Source organism: Etheostoma spectabile, chromosome 15 (genome assembly GCF_008692095.1).
Source record: "Etheostoma spectabile isolate EspeVRDwgs_2016 chromosome 15, UIUC_Espe_1.0, whole genome shotgun sequence".
Taxonomy (NCBI): domain Eukaryota; kingdom Metazoa; phylum Chordata; class Actinopteri; order Perciformes; family Percidae; genus Etheostoma; species Etheostoma spectabile.
The window spans coordinates 27,504,646-27,520,451 of record NC_045747.1 but is presented as its reverse complement, the minus strand read 5'-3'; the positions used below and the strand labels follow the sequence as shown (position 1 = coordinate 27,520,451).

The window sequence follows — 15,806 nt, the reverse complement described above, 5'->3', positions numbered from 1 at the left end:
AGAATTGCAGAAACTTTAACACCAAATATGGTAATAGTGACCAAAGAGGATCAAGCTGTCAGCAACCACTCCATCAACCTAGATTATGTAAGTCCATGTACCGTCGTCATGAAGAAGCTGACACTAGGATCTTTGTCCACGCCAAAAAATGGCAGCAAAAACCTCACGATCAAAGCCAGTCACAGACGTTCTTGTTATAGCGGTCAGTGTTCTGCCGGTTCTTCTGGACATTGGTCTGCAACAATTGTGGCTTGCTTTTGGCCAAGAAATGAATCTTGGATGGATCATGACCTCTATCCATGTATTGGAAGGGAGAAGAGCAGCGGGATTCTTTTCTTGCATTCACTGGCTGTGATGTAGTTTCAGCTTTTGGTGGCAAAGGGAAGAAGACTGCTTGGAAAACATGGAATATATTGGACAAAGCTTCTGAAATCTTCAGCCAGCTCAGCCACTACCCTCCAAGGATGGATGACGGCGACCTGAAGATTTTTAGAAATGTTTGTGGTCATGATGTAGAACAGATCCAGCGAAGTAGGAGGAGTACATGAAGCCCGGTTGGACTTGTTTGCCAGAAGGTAAAGGCCATGTGAAGCCATTCCTCCTACTCAGCGTTCAGCCTACCAGGCAGGCTGCATCTGGAGTCAAACTGTACTCCAGCCAGAAGTCCTGAGTCCTTCTGAGTGGGGATGGACCAAGAAAGGTGATCTATGGCAGATCTTCTGGACAGAGCTGTCGCCGATGGTAGAGAGCCGTCGCCGATGGTAGAGAGCCGTCGCCGATGGTAGAGAGCCGTCGCCGATGGTAGAGAGCCGTCGTCGATGGTAGAGAGCCGTCGCCGATGGTAGAGAGCCGTCGCCGATGGTGGAGAGCCGTCACCCATGGTGGAGAGCCGTCGCGATGGTTAGAGAGCCGTCGCCGATGGTAGAGAGCCGTCGTCGATGGTAGAGAGCCGTCGCCGATGGTAGAGAGCCGTCGCCGATGGTAGAGAGCTGTCAGCAGCTGACCAAATGTGGATGCAAAGCAGAAAGCCGTGGAAGATGAATGCTATCAGTTTGGTCTTAACTGTACAGCAGCTGTAAGTGCCAGGACTAGCAATGATGGCATACATACATTATAATAACCCACTTTAATACAATGGACACAAATACAATAATGTTATGTGCCTCCAAAAAATTAAATAACATAAAACTTCCTGTTACTTTGACATGCTTTAATAATACTTTTTTTCTTGGAATTATTTCATGCATGTTCTTTCACATTTTGACTCTACATACCACTATAGACTCTCAAAACACAACATACATATGTATGTAACATCCTTATAGTCAAAAACATAGGATTCAAAAGTTTAAAAACCTTGAAATATGTCCCATTAGTAAAATTATGTGGGCAGATATGTGTTTTCCAATGCTGGAAATGGCGGCCATCTTGGAAAATGGCGGCCATTTTGAAAAATCAAGTGGCTAACGTTATTTTTCAAATTATTGGCCCCAGAGGGATAACCACACCAAATTTGGTGCTTGTATCCACTTGTGAACGATTTCCCCCCTTATCTGCCCCACTACACTACACTAGTAACATTATGGTGCAACTATCCTACTACATAGCATTGCACATGCACCAAATTGCAACAGTATGTAAATGGTAGCTGACATCTTTGTCGCCATGATAAAGCATTTGTGGGGGAAATTTTCACAAATAATCAGTTGGGACTCTTTTGTAGAAATGAGAGTGCAGCTGGCATGAGATACAGATTGTGGTGGACATGGAATAATAAAGTGTAGAACCACGGAGTAATGCAGTCCCTCCAGGATTTTTGCAATGTTGCGATCACACGAATTCACGTAAATTCAACCAATCGCTGTGACTTTGGTGCAACACTCAGTTTTGACCAATCACTGCAACTTTTTTGCAAATTTGACCAAATACCGGAGTTTTCCGCAACTTCAACTAATCCCAGCAGTCTCACGACGTCACACATACTCAACGTGGCCGTATTAATTTCCTTGTTTAACGGGACATGTGTGACTCGAACATCTCACATTTACTATGTGTGACTTTCACAAGCATGTTTGAGGCTTGGAACGACTACACAATAAAAACCTCAGTAGACAAAACATTTCATTAAAACATGTGTGTGACAAATACTTCATATGTCAAAATCTGAAAAACTTTTTTGATTTATTTTGATAAATTTATATATCTGATAAAAAAAGATTTATCAAACTCGATAATCGGTTTAGAATCAAATCGAATTGTGAGGTGCCCAGAGATTCCCACCCCTAATATTTAGTGTTCATAAATAAGTGTTTTGTCATGACTGGCCAAGTTGTAAGTCTTCTGGTAGCTGTGCAAGAGAAATCTCAATCATTCCCAATCAGCAGAGACAGAGAGCGTTGGTATATATGTAAGGAGATAACATAGGCGCAGGCTAATTACTGCTAACATGCTAGTTAACATTAACATAGGCACAGGCTAATTAGTACTAACTAAAATGCTAGTTAACATTAGTAATTAAACTTAAACAGCTGATGTAAGTCCAAACAGTGCCAGCTTACCTTGTACTATACGGTGATTCCTCTACTGTGCGACAGTAAGTCGTGTGATTATGACACAATCGTTAGCCTATTTTTATAAAAACATCTGCTACGGAGCCATAACGTGAGGCACAAGGTAACAGAGCCTTTTGTACATTGTCATGTTTCTTTAGAAATAAACACCGGACAAATAGAGTCTTTAAACGCTTCAGATGTAAAGTTATATGCTGTCAAAGCGGCGCCAAAATGAATGGCAGTCAATGGAATGCTTACGGAAGGTGATGGCTAATTAGCATCAAAATGGCGCCATACTAAGCACGCTTAGAGAGGAGAGGCTTATCGACTTGGAAAATATATAGATTAAATGTGAGTTGTGTTTCACGCTAGCTCGTTTACTAGCTGTCATTATGATGTTGTGTTCCACTCACACCACGTGGCCTGAGTGAATGAATAATAATTGCATTAGATCGGTGCAAGACTCATCAGCTAACAACGCTGCTGATGGGAACGGACAAGCGTGTCCCAGCTCTGGACGGCCTCTAATGAGGCAATTACCTGCAATGACCCAGGCACGGCCAAGGAGGATTAATAAAGTGAAAAAAAATGTCCGCAACATTGCTTCTTGTTCCCATAATTTCACACAAAAGGCAACGTTTTGACCCTACTGGGTCAAGGAGGATTGATCCCATAATGGCATGCCACCCTGTCTGATTTGTTTTTCTTGCTCATAGAAAAGATAGATTCATTTTCTTGTACGTTACCGGAGACAACCTTGTTAACGCACTCATCAGTTTATCCGGAGATGATTCTCCAGCGGATTCTCGGCTTTGATTCCCGGAAACAGAGCTATGGTGTACGGTATTCTAGGTCGGGGTTAGATACATCTGCCTGCCTGTCTGACTTAAAAAGGAAACATAAAACAATACAATGTCTGCAAGACTGCCTGCTGCCTCTTCCTTCCTGCACCCACCGAAACTGCAACGCATGAACAACATTCCAGGTCGACAACCCTAAGTACACACACACACAGAAAAACACACACTCTCACAATGCTGTCTGTCGGGCAGATAAATGTGTGTGTTTAGTAGATGCTGAATGAAAGAGTCTTTTCACTGTGTTATCTAGCCAAGGACATTTTGAGCTTTTTAACTGACAGACCTGACAAAGGGACACACATGAGACACTACAGTTGCTGTTTTTCAAAAACACATGCAGTACATGTAAGGGAAGGGAACATTTTGGCTTTAGTTTGTTTAGTGATGAATTGTATAGACGTCTACGTACATGCACATGATATTGGTTAGAATCTTCAACCTTCTCTAGCTGGTGTAAAACTAGTCTGGCTCATTGGATTTACAGTGCTGGGATAAAGCCTGACGCGCTGGACGTGTGGCCCGTTCCATTATCTCTGCCATCTATTTTCCAAGGGCACCATCGCTGCGTCCAGAGCTTGGTGCTTCCCAGTGATTGTGATTGGTTTAAAGAAACACAAACAAGCCAAAGCGTTTTTGCCCTATCCCAGAATGATTAACCGGTTTAGCCTGACCCCAGTGGTGGAATGTAGTCAATTACATTTATTCAAGTACTGTTCTTAAGTCCAAGTGTTGAGGTACTTGTACTTTTACTTGAGTCTTTTCATGCCACTTTCTACTTCAACTCAGCTACATTTTAGAGCTAAATATTGTGCTTTTTACTCCACTGCATTCATCTGACAGCTTTAGTTACTTTACACATTTTTTTGCACAAAAAACACATGTAGTCCAAGTCCAGCTGAAAGGATTAAGACCATTAAACACAGAATTGTTTGGATCATTTCCAGTTTCTAAAACGTGAGGATTTTTCTGCATTGAGTACTTTAATTTAAATACTTTAAGTACATTTTCCTGATGATACTTACATACTTCAGAAAGTTCTGGCACATCCATCCGTTAATTTGTTCAATGCACTTAGTCAGTTTTTGTATTGGACTATAGTCCCTTGGCGATAAGGTTATGTAAATTTGTGTGTCGTTCGCATAACTATGGTAATTTATTTTGTTGTTTTCCATAATCTGGGCCAGTGGGAGCATGTAGATGTTAAACAGAAGACTTACTAGGAATTTCTCCTCAAAATGATAGTTAAAGCTATTCAATGTGTAATAAAGCTGTGGCTGCCAGCGACTAAACCCAAATACAAATACACGTATGCAACTCTGTACTAGAACCTAACCAATAAAGGATTTTTAAGGCCGATACTGATACAAATATTTGGGTATTTAAAAATCCGATATTCCGGTATATCTGCCGATTTGTAGTTATTTATGATTTCTCACTAAAATAATGACAATAATTTGTTTTAATGTCACAACAGAACAGAGGAACATCAAAATATATTGAAGTTCTGATAAAGAAAATGTATAAAAATACAAACTTAAGATATGAAACTTAAAGTCCTTTTGAACAAAAGCACAATAACAAAAAAAATCGCCAACGCTCATAACATGGTTGACAGTCCATTTTTATTTTTTTAATATTCATTTATCAGAATCATTTACTTGTCATTATAAATGATTCTGATCTTTTTTTTTAAATTCATTATTTTATTTATATTATGTACCGATACGGTTGGGCTCTAGTTATTATCAAGTGAGACCACGTAATTGTGTATCACGGTATATCGATATATGATTTCATCATGATAAGATTCCATTGATAGAAGATCAATTATATTGAATTATTAACCCACTGCTAAGATTTGAAAATACTTTTAGTGTGGGCCGGGCATGACTGCATTAAGACTGTCGCTGTGTTCTGTCCCTTACTATGTTCCTCTGCAATACAGCTTTAGAAGACACAGTAAAACAACATGATTCTGCAACACACACATACCCACAACAACAAAATCAGTGTGTTTGTGTGTGTAGACCAGTGATTCACCTTCTCGAGACATTCCAAGGCCCTGTTTACCCAAGTAGACTGTGTGCTTTGACTTCATGTCACTTTCCCTCCCTATCAGTAGCATATGTTAGCGGGGGAAGGGGGGGGGGGCGGCATCTTTGACTGACCGACAATGAGTCACAGAGCTTAAACAGGCAGAGCATCCCACTCTTGTTTTTCACTTTTGCATTCCTTTGTCCGTCCATATCCTGCAGACATACAGTCCAGCCAACCTGCAGTGCCTTTTATAATTAACCCACAATCCACCCTGCTGGGAGGCTGGGCTCAGCATTATCTTTGCATTGCATTAATTAGTGTCAACCAATGTTAACACCCTGCAAAATCCTATTAATTGAATGACCAGCTGTCTTTAAATCCAACATTTCTTATTAGCCTTGTAATCCAAAGTCAAATCTCTTTTTAAAGAGAGTAAAACCATTTGACCTTTTCCAGTTTGGTTTAATGAGTTTTGTCAGAATGGAAGAAATTGACTTCTTAATATCAACTCAATAATAAATTATAATTCTTGTTAATAAGGACATTTGTTGCGATTTAGTCTATACTCAAAGGGGACCTATTATGCTTTTCCGTAGTTTCTGTCATATCTATAATGTCGGATTTTCATGTTAAACATGGCCAGAGCTTCAAATTTGAAGGTTAACGTATTACAGCCCAGTCTCATGGCAGTTTGTGGAATGGTCACGTTATTTAATCTATTGATTCGTGTACACGGACATGTTAAAGTCTCTTTCCCCAAATTCTGGTGCAGAATTACAGCCACTAGAGCCAGTCCCACATGGAGCTTTCCTTAGTAGGTGCCATTTCTGAGTATGTAGCTGTTGAGTGGGGGGGGGGCCTTGACCAACTGCCACTTTGCTCGTTTAAATGCCATGATGTCTCTCTCTCATGGGGGGGCCAAATTCTCTAGACGGGCAAAGCAAAGAAAGGGGTGATAACCTCGCCCCTTATGACCTCATAAGGAGCAAGATTCCAGATCAGCCCATCTGAGCTTTCATTTTCTAAAAGGCAGAGAAGGATACCCAGGGCTCGGTTTACACCTATCACAATTTCTAGCCACTGACTGGCTGGGGGAACTCACATTAATTTTAAAAAACCTGAATTTGTGTAATTTTCATGCCATGGGCCCTTGTCGTTATTTTGAATTTAGAAGTAATGTATTTCAAAGGGAAGCCTATTTTGTAATCACAGAACGATTAGGGTAGTGAGTAGTATTTAAAAGACAAAAATCCGTGAGATCGGTCGGGGGGGGGGGTGGATGGGTTCGAACAACACAGAACTTTCACCCCGGAGACCGGGGATTGCAGTTCCTTTCCGAGTTATTCTCTTCCTACCCACAAGCGTCCTGTTGTTGTCGGCGTGTCCCGCGTGGGACGGTTCCTTACCCCGTTCTTTTTTTTCCTAACCACAACCGGTCCCCCCTGCGATTTGGATATTGCACTAGTTCATATTGCAATTTGAAAAAAATTGCGATTAATTGTGCAGCCCTAGGTGTGTGGTTGTGCTAATTTTGTGTACTGTTTTAAAAAAAACGGTCCCCGTTTTTAAATAGTGCTTAAGAAATCGTCACAAAAACTGTAATGTCATAATATACTGTAGGGGTGGGAATCACCAGACGCCTCCCGATACGATATCAACGCGATACTTATGCCGCGATATGATATATTGCAATTTATAATCTTTTTTCCAACTTCTAATTTTTTCAATTTCAAATGATGTCCCCAAAAGGAAACTTAGTCAACATCTGTTTCATCTAAAAAGATAAAGTTCTCTGTTTATTCATATCACTTCAATTTCATTGTTGCACAATGGGATTGTCAAGCAGACAAACTGACCAACACATATATAATAAAAGATCCATTCATGGCGCCTGTTTATCGATACAGCATTGCCACTGAAAATATCGTGATACTATGCTGTATCAATTTTTTTCCCCACCCCTAATATACTGTACATAGATCTTATATTTAATTCATAAAGGGCTTAACAAGTCTTAAGTTTGACTTGTTTAAGGCTTCATACTAAATGCATACTATTGTTACAGTGTTATTGTAAAGCTGCTGGACCATTGTTGTGTTTGTTGACACTAAGCAGAGTGAGCAAAAGTGTGCGTGTGTGTGTGTGTGCATGTGTGTTTGCACGTGCACGTGCGTGTGCTCTCTCCAAAGGAAGGAAAAAGCCAAGTTCTTGCATCCCCTCTACTCGAACCAAGCCTGTCTGTGAACACCGGTGTTCAGAGTGCAGGAAGACAGAACACACAGAACCAAGAACTCTTTTAGACAATCAAAGAAATGACGGTAAATGAACGTGCACGGTGGGGGCTTGTTTGATCTGTGAGTTCAAAAGAAATAAAACATCCTGCGGGGATGATCGCAGCTCGCTGGTGAGTTCCCTTCGTGTCCAAGCGCCTGTCGATCGGAGCGTTTCTTTTACTTCCAGAGTGCCTGCTGAGCTTTGTATTCACTCTTCAATTCAGTGTGCAGTCTAATTGCAGCTCTAAAGTGTAGATTAGATGATGTCAGTGTGGATTAAAAGCAGGTCCAGCACCAGTCATTTGTAGGCCCAGCTGTCACCTGCTGCTGCTGCAGCTTGTACTGTTGCATCTGGCCCTGGAGCCAAACTATAGTATGTTGATAAAAGTAAGAAAAGTCATAGTATAGTATGTGGAAAAAATTGATAAAAAAGTCATAGTATAGTATGTCAACAAGTAATTGTATAGTATGTCAAAAAATGTGATAAAAACGTTAGTATAGTATGTTGAACAAAGCCATAGTATAGTATGTAAAAGAGTGATAAAAAGTCACAGTTATAGTATGTTGAAAAAAGTCAATGCCCCATTGAGCACTGCTTTTTGCTCCCCCCACCCCCTCTTTTTCATTTCAAGCACTATCAAACTCAAACCTAATTTTCATTTAAGTGACTGACATAACCATGTTATAACAATGACATGGCACCGTTCATGAACACGAGCCACGATCAGGAGCCTTTATGAATGTTTATGACTGTTGTCATTAAGCGTCACACTGTAATGTTTCACTTACTATGACCACTACGGCTGTCATTAATAATGTAGTCTATATCCAAGACGTTCCACTTCTGGGATTGCTCCAGTGTTGCCTGAAATTCCGCCGGATGTCCGTCACCTTCCTCTTTCTTTGTTGTTGCCGTTCTAAACTCCTGTGTATTTTTGAGGATTATTGTTAACTGCTCCTCAGATCTCTGCAGGGTATATCCAGACAGCTAGCTAGACTATCTGTCCGATCTGAGTTTGTAGCACGACTAAAACAAAGTTTGAACATTCAAATGTTCCACCAAAACAGGTTCCTTCCCAATGCTATTTTGCAGCGGCACTATTGCTGTGTCCAGCGCCCAAGACCAGAACATGTTTTTCTCCCATCCCAGAATGCTGTGGAGGAAGGTCTGGCAATGCGAGACTTTTATTAACATAACATTGTGTCAAAATTTGAGCAATGACGTCCACGGCAATGGGCTTATTTTCTAGTTATCAACCGCTAAGGAAAAAATCCAGCAAATAGACGCCACCAATACACAAAAAAAAGGTGATTTAACGTGACTGCTCATTCCACGTTTTAGCAACAAACCTAAATGTCGGGGGAACATTTGAGTTTTTTCACGTTTGTTTTTAACGGTGTGCACCCCCACTAACCTGGAAAAAGTTCTTAATAGGAAGTGAATACAGCATGTCGGGGAAACACAACATCTCCCACAGCGGGTGGTCAGAAGGACCGCAGGGTTCGCCAACGTTAGCTTCTTCTTTTTCTCTTCTGGGGTCTGGTAAACACCAATTTCAGTGCCCATAGCACTATTCACGGCACCAGCGGGGGTGTGCTTTTCATTAAACGCTGAAGCAAACGAGGCGGTCCGCCGCTAAGAAATGTATATAGCGTAAATACTGACATATGATGCTTGTGAGAAAGGATTGCAAATAAAGCAAGCTGTTGCTCATAAGGAACTGTACGCCCTTTTCACTGTTGAAAACTTCTTACAGCTTCCCCCCCCTACCCCCATGCCCATAGCCCGTACTTGAATAAAAATGATAATTTGTGTTTCCAGTGGGAGTTATGTGCTCTATGTTTCTAGCCATGGTTTGACTACAGCTCTGTACCTAGCACACAGACATGAGATTGATATCAATCTGTCGTTGCATCCCATTCACATAGAAAGGGAATAGGTGTCTTCCAAAATGTTGAAAAACATCATCTCGAAGTAACAGTAAATGACTTGATAGCCCAGACTGTTAAGATGTACATTGGTACCTTTCTGTTCATTTCACTCAGCGCCCTGCCCCCCCTCCCCCACTGTCCTAGAAAGGCTCTGGCAGCCAGAATGGGCTCATTTCTCCACTCGGAGTCTGCTAATTTTATCCAGGCTCTGACCCATTTGGTGCCGAAAACTCTCCTACTGCTGGCATCTCTTGCAGAACAGTCTTGGACCACACACACACACACACACACACACACACACACACACACCTGTACTGGGAGATGGGCCTTATAGGTCTCCATTTAGATTTGCCACGTTAGCTAAATATCCGACCTGTTGTATTTATAAAAGTGCCCATATTATGAAAAAATCACTTTTTTTCTGGGATTTGGGGTGTTATTTTTTGTCTCTGGTGCTTCCACACGCATAAAAACTTGGTTTGAGTGAGATACGGTTTCTGAATGTCCTCTGCCGTCAGCCTCTGGGTGGGCTGTTCAAAATCTGCCCGGCTTTCTACGTCACTAGCCAAGACGATAGTATGGAAGTGAGATGTCTCACTCTGTATTTAAAGCAAGTGAGATGCCTTACTCTGTATCTAAAACAAGTGAGATGTCTCACTCTGTTGCTAAAAGAAGTGAGATGTCACACTCTGGAGCTAAAACAGAGACCTAAACACACAGGGTGAAAACCGAATCTGAAGCAATGTGCAGTACAACAAAAATATGGTGTTTTATCAAAATGAAACCATGTAACCCTATTCTGGTACAACCTCAAAATACAATTATGAACCTGAAAATGAGCAGAATATGGGCGCTTTAAACTACTGAAAGGTAAGAGTTTGGAATATGATTGGCCTGTATTCATGTTTAATTTATTGCAGATTTGTAGACAAAACTGCAAACGTCTGATGCAAGTATCATAGTAGCATCGTAGCTTGGTGTAGCATCAGTAGCAATGGTGGAACTTGATTAAAGTGGCAAGTCAACTTGCAAAAGGCAAATAATAGGACTGTTACCACAATCTGGTAAGTTTAGAAAACTTTACTGTAATGCAGCCTTTAAATAAAGGTAAAGACAACCCATGCCGTATTACAATATTACAATATACATACATACAATATTATGGTATCCAAAATCTAAGACGATATCTAGTCTCATATCATATCACATTGATATAGTATCGCTATATTGCCCAGCTCTAGTTCATATATATAGTAGATATATATATAAATACATGTGACTGCTTGAATTTGTTGATGAAAACCATGTGCAGCAACATATAATCATATTGAGGAGGGGATGCATCGAGATGTATATTCAATTGATTTGAATCGTTGACAGGATAATCTTAATCGAATTGTGAGACCAGTGGAGATTTCCACCTTTGTTAGGCAAATAAAACCTTTCTTTTAGCAATTAACAAAGACAGCATTTTTTTTCCATCTCAGTAACATTGCAAAAATTGGACCCATCTTATCATATCGTGATGCTGAAACTGTAATCCATGCATTTGTGCCTTTACTGCAATGTCCTATTTTCTGGTCTTTCAAATTTTGCCACTAGAGGCCTTCCATTTGCTCAGCTATACATGCCATATATTGTTTGTTTTTTTTTCAGGATAAGCTTTGATACTTAGCAATGAGTGAGTTACCACTATTTCTTTTGGAGGGCTCATGCAGGTGCATACGCTCTATTCTCACTGGGAACAGTTAACAAAAGATGCTGGCGCTTGGGTAAAAAAACAATATGTGGACCCAGTTCCTTAGTTATCATCTCTCTGCCAATCCAGATCCTGCTTCTAAAGTCTGGGGAGATCAGCAGGTATTAATCCTTGTATTCCATATGTCCCTGTTGACTCAGCCATACAGCACCAGTCATGATGACTCATGTCTTGTTTCTATTCTGGTTCTCCCACTCAGTAGCTCCCTCATAAATGGTGTGCTGTTCACAAAGCTGCCAATTGGGCTACTTTTAGCTGGGCTCTGTTTGTGCTGCAGCACCCATCATCACCAGCTGCCAGCTACTTTAGTCAAGGCGTCCTAAAGGAAGACCCAAATGTGTGTCATATGTTGGCAGGAGGGCTGCATAACACAACTGCCATCTGAAAAGCTCCAAATCTTCTTTTTTTGTATTTCCTTCTAGGGCTGGGCAATATTTTGATATTATATCAATATCGTGACATGAGACTAGATATCGTCTTAGATTTTGGATGTCGTAATATCGTTATATGACGTAAGTGTTGTCTTTTCCTTGTTTTAAGGGCTGCATTGCGGTAACGGGATGTACTTTTCTGAACTTACCAGACTGTTTTAGCTCTTCTATTATTTACCTTTTCCCCACTTAGACATTACTGATGATTATTTATCTAAAAGCACCAATTGTCAATCCCAGAATATCAGCGCAATATCAATATTGGGGCATTTGGTCAAGGATATCGTGATATCTGATTTTCTCCCTATGGCCCAGCCCTATTTCCTTCCATTCATAGTGTGCGCGCAGTGACTGCAGTGCTACTTTCAGTGCCATCTTCATAAATGCTTCATGAAACATTGCTATATTTTTTTAAGAATGCATTGCATGCAGTAGCGTGTCATTTTTTCACATTGAGTTAAGTGTATTTAATAGGGCACCAAGTGTAGAGTTGATAAGTAGAAGACTGGAAAAGTCACCACCTGTTACAACACCTGTCCTACCCCCCAAAGAAATAGCCAGAGGTAGATGGTTGCTCCCATTTGGGTTTTTCTAAGGTAATCTTGATTTTTCAGAAAATCACTGATGAACAGTAGAAGCAGACTGACATGAACGTGGGTTATTCAGAAAGTAGTTTATATCAACAAAGTTTTATTGCCGGAAATTTTCAGGATGTCCTGTCACCTTCCTCTTTCTTTGTGTTGGCGTTCTAAACTTGGGTGGATTTATGAAGACTATGGTTAACTGCTCCTCAGATGAAATAATCTGGCAAATCCAGACAGCTAGCGAGACTATCTGTCTAATCTGTAGTTTTCTGTTTAACAATTAAAACAACTTCTGAACGTACCCGTTCCGCAAAACAAGTTCCTTCCCGAGACTTTTTTGCAAAGGCACCGTGGCTCCGTCCGGCGCTTAGCACCGCCTAAGACAACTGTGATTGGTTTAAAGAAATTCCAATAAACCAGAGCACATTTTTCTCCCCTCCCAAAATGATGTGTGGACTAGCCAGACCCTCTTTTGCAGTGCTGTGTAGGAAAGTCTGCCAATGTAAGACTAGTCAGAAAGTAAATTGCAACACATAGTTATAAGAACTACTGAACTGGGAAAGGGATAAGGTTTTTTTTCAGATAGTGACAGACCTGCAATCTGAGTTTTCTTCCTAACTGGCCAACTGCCCTAAATCTTTCAGCATTAGTCCACTATTTGTGCACACAGAATTTTAATCCTCTTAAAATCTGCCGGGGAATGGTGTCAAAGTCCCAGTCCTCTGTTTGACACACCTTTTTAAACCACGCAGGGTCAGTAGTATCACTGCTGTTAAGGCACAAGTCTTGACTGTGGATGTATTAATATCAGTTTATTAACTGAACCAATCATTTTCCCAGATGTAAAAAAATAATTAAATAAATAACTCAGAATGTTAACGCATCTCCTTCCAAAGCTAAAACTAAATTCCGCAGTTCTTTCATTTTGGATCACTGAAAGTTGAAAAAAAAAAAGTTACATTGAACACAATACTACACATACTACTAAACTACTAAATACTACTGATACTACTAATAATACAGAATAATTTCCCCAAGGTAACCACTGTAGAACTACTACTAAAAGTTTGGACTACAGTTAGAATTCAACTCAAACTGAATCTGGATCTATGCCAATATTAGTCATTACTTGGGGGGTGGATTTCCACATTGATTCACATCCAGCATGTCTTTTCATGATTGGTACAGCTCAGCTGAACTCAAACTCAACAGCAGAGACAGATTGGGACGATGATGATGTCATCTAAATCTTGATAAGGCAACTGCCGGGACAAGATCAAAGCTGTACTGAGATATGGCTACATTATACAACATATATGAGCCCACAGAATCCCTTACTAACTCAACCCCCAGCCACCAACTTCACAAAGTGTCTCCCGAGGACATCGTCAACTTGCAGTTTTTTTACAATCACTTTGACACTAATTTCACAACTTTGACGTCATTTTTCAAAAATCACAACCAATGATCAAAATGCACATTTTTTCAAAACACTTGTTTCAATTGCTCGGATACAATACACATAAATCAAAGATCATTTGTTCATTTAACCAAAATCCCCTGTTCAATGTGACACAACTTAACATCAAAGTATTACTACTTCAATAAGCAATTCACGCATTACATTTCAAATGCTTGTATATTCATTTCATTACAGTGATCTAACTATCAATTGATACAACTGCTCAAAACTATAAGTAACTGTTGCATTATCTTTAATGCATAGTTGTATGGAGACAGAAACAATATTCCATGTTTAGATCATGAAAGTTTCAAGATAGCTATATTGTCGGCAGTTAGCGTGGTGCATGAACCAATTAGACTACACTATCTTTGGATGTAGTATTTCATCATCATTCTTTACTGTAATGTACTACTGTTTATCAGATCCTGTTTCTGTGGTTCCGTGTACCACCTTTACTGTAAGACAATTTACAGTATTGACAGTACTGCACTGAATGCATGCAGGCACGTGGATATATATATATATAATATACTTGGAAAAAACCTTAGGGGCATGTGGTACGAGTACAGTATAATATATATATATATTATATATATATTATATAATATATATATTACACAGTACACAGTATTAATGTATACGAGTATACAGTATAATATATATATATATATATATATATAATACTGTATACTCGTACCACATGCCCCTAAGGTTTTTTCCAAGATGTTTGGCTAATTGCGATGCAGATGAGAGCCTGTGACCAAATCCACATAGAGTTGATGAAGATGTAGAAGTACAGGAATCACTTCATTGTTTTGCTTTTTACAGTACAAGCAAGTTGAGGAATACTGCATTTGATGTTTTACAGTACTATCTTTTTATTCTTCTATATCCTAGCTGATTATTTAGCTTTGATTCAAATAAAGCTATGTTGATATTGTACTGTATTGTTTTTCATCAATACATTTCAGTTTTTTGTCAATGACTCCGCTGTGTCTGTAGTATTCTCTCTATTCTCTCTTTTACAGGGATGCATTTTCATCTAGTACCATAATGAACCATGTATCACCTATTTTGTACTGCAATATTTAATGATTGTATGAACAATGACACAGTGAAACTATGGGTAGCTTGTGATTGGGTGATCTAAAGTAACGTTTCAATAGTATTTCACAATAAATTAGTTTTTTGAACCAGTGATTGTGCAAGTGCAAGATTTCTTTAAAGATATACAAGCACAATGCAATGTTTTGAACATTGAACAGCCTGTTTTACAAGTAATGACAGAGTACTCAGGATCATACACTAGCGGGTCCACAACTTTTCTAAAAAAAAAGCCAAGCATCAGGCCATTGCAACAACACAAGACATAGCTATTACCGACTCGTCCAACAGCAACATGGCATCGCAAACCTCCCGCCATCGGCTAAAAGCCTTTCTGAGATTTTCTCTTCCATTCTTCCTCGGTGTCCTCTTCAGTCTCTTTGCCTCTGCTGTGATGGTCCGTAGAGGCTGCTGAAGCCGGTTCTGTTGCCTGCTATCATGGCTCCGGTTCCAACTTGTATTTCTCAGTCCTCCATTATGCTCTCTGTGCTCTCTGTGTGCAGCTACTCAGTGAAAAGATCAGCGGTGCCGAGGGGACCAAGCTGGATGAAGACTTCATGGAGATGGAGAGGGTGAGTTCAAAGCAGACATGCTCTCATGGTGGATGCAAAGTGTCACCCATGGCAGTGAGAGGTTATTTTTTATGTAGTACAGGCAGGAGATATGGGCTCCTAAGAGGGCTGCACAATATTTGTTTAGTTTTTTTTTGCAATACATCAACTACATCAACCACATTGCGAAAGGCTGTGACACATACAGTGAGGAAAATAAGTATTTGAACACCCTGCTATGTTGCAAGTTCTCCCACT

General features: G+C 40.1%; 1 protein-coding gene across 3 annotated transcripts in view; it reads left to right on the top strand.

The window, feature by feature from the left end:
* The window catches only part of sh3gl3a (SH3-domain GRB2-like 3a), a 43,667-nt gene that overhangs the window by 13,321 nt on the left and 14,540 nt on the right, over positions 1 to 15,806 (top strand). For all 3 annotated transcript variants that reach the window (XM_032537421.1, XM_032537419.1, XM_032537418.1), the window contains exon 2: positions 15,501 to 15,569. In XM_032537421.1, coding sequence (XP_032393312.1) covers positions 15,501 to 15,569 — 69 coding nt within the window. The remainder of the gene's footprint in view (positions 1 to 15,500; positions 15,570 to 15,806) is intronic.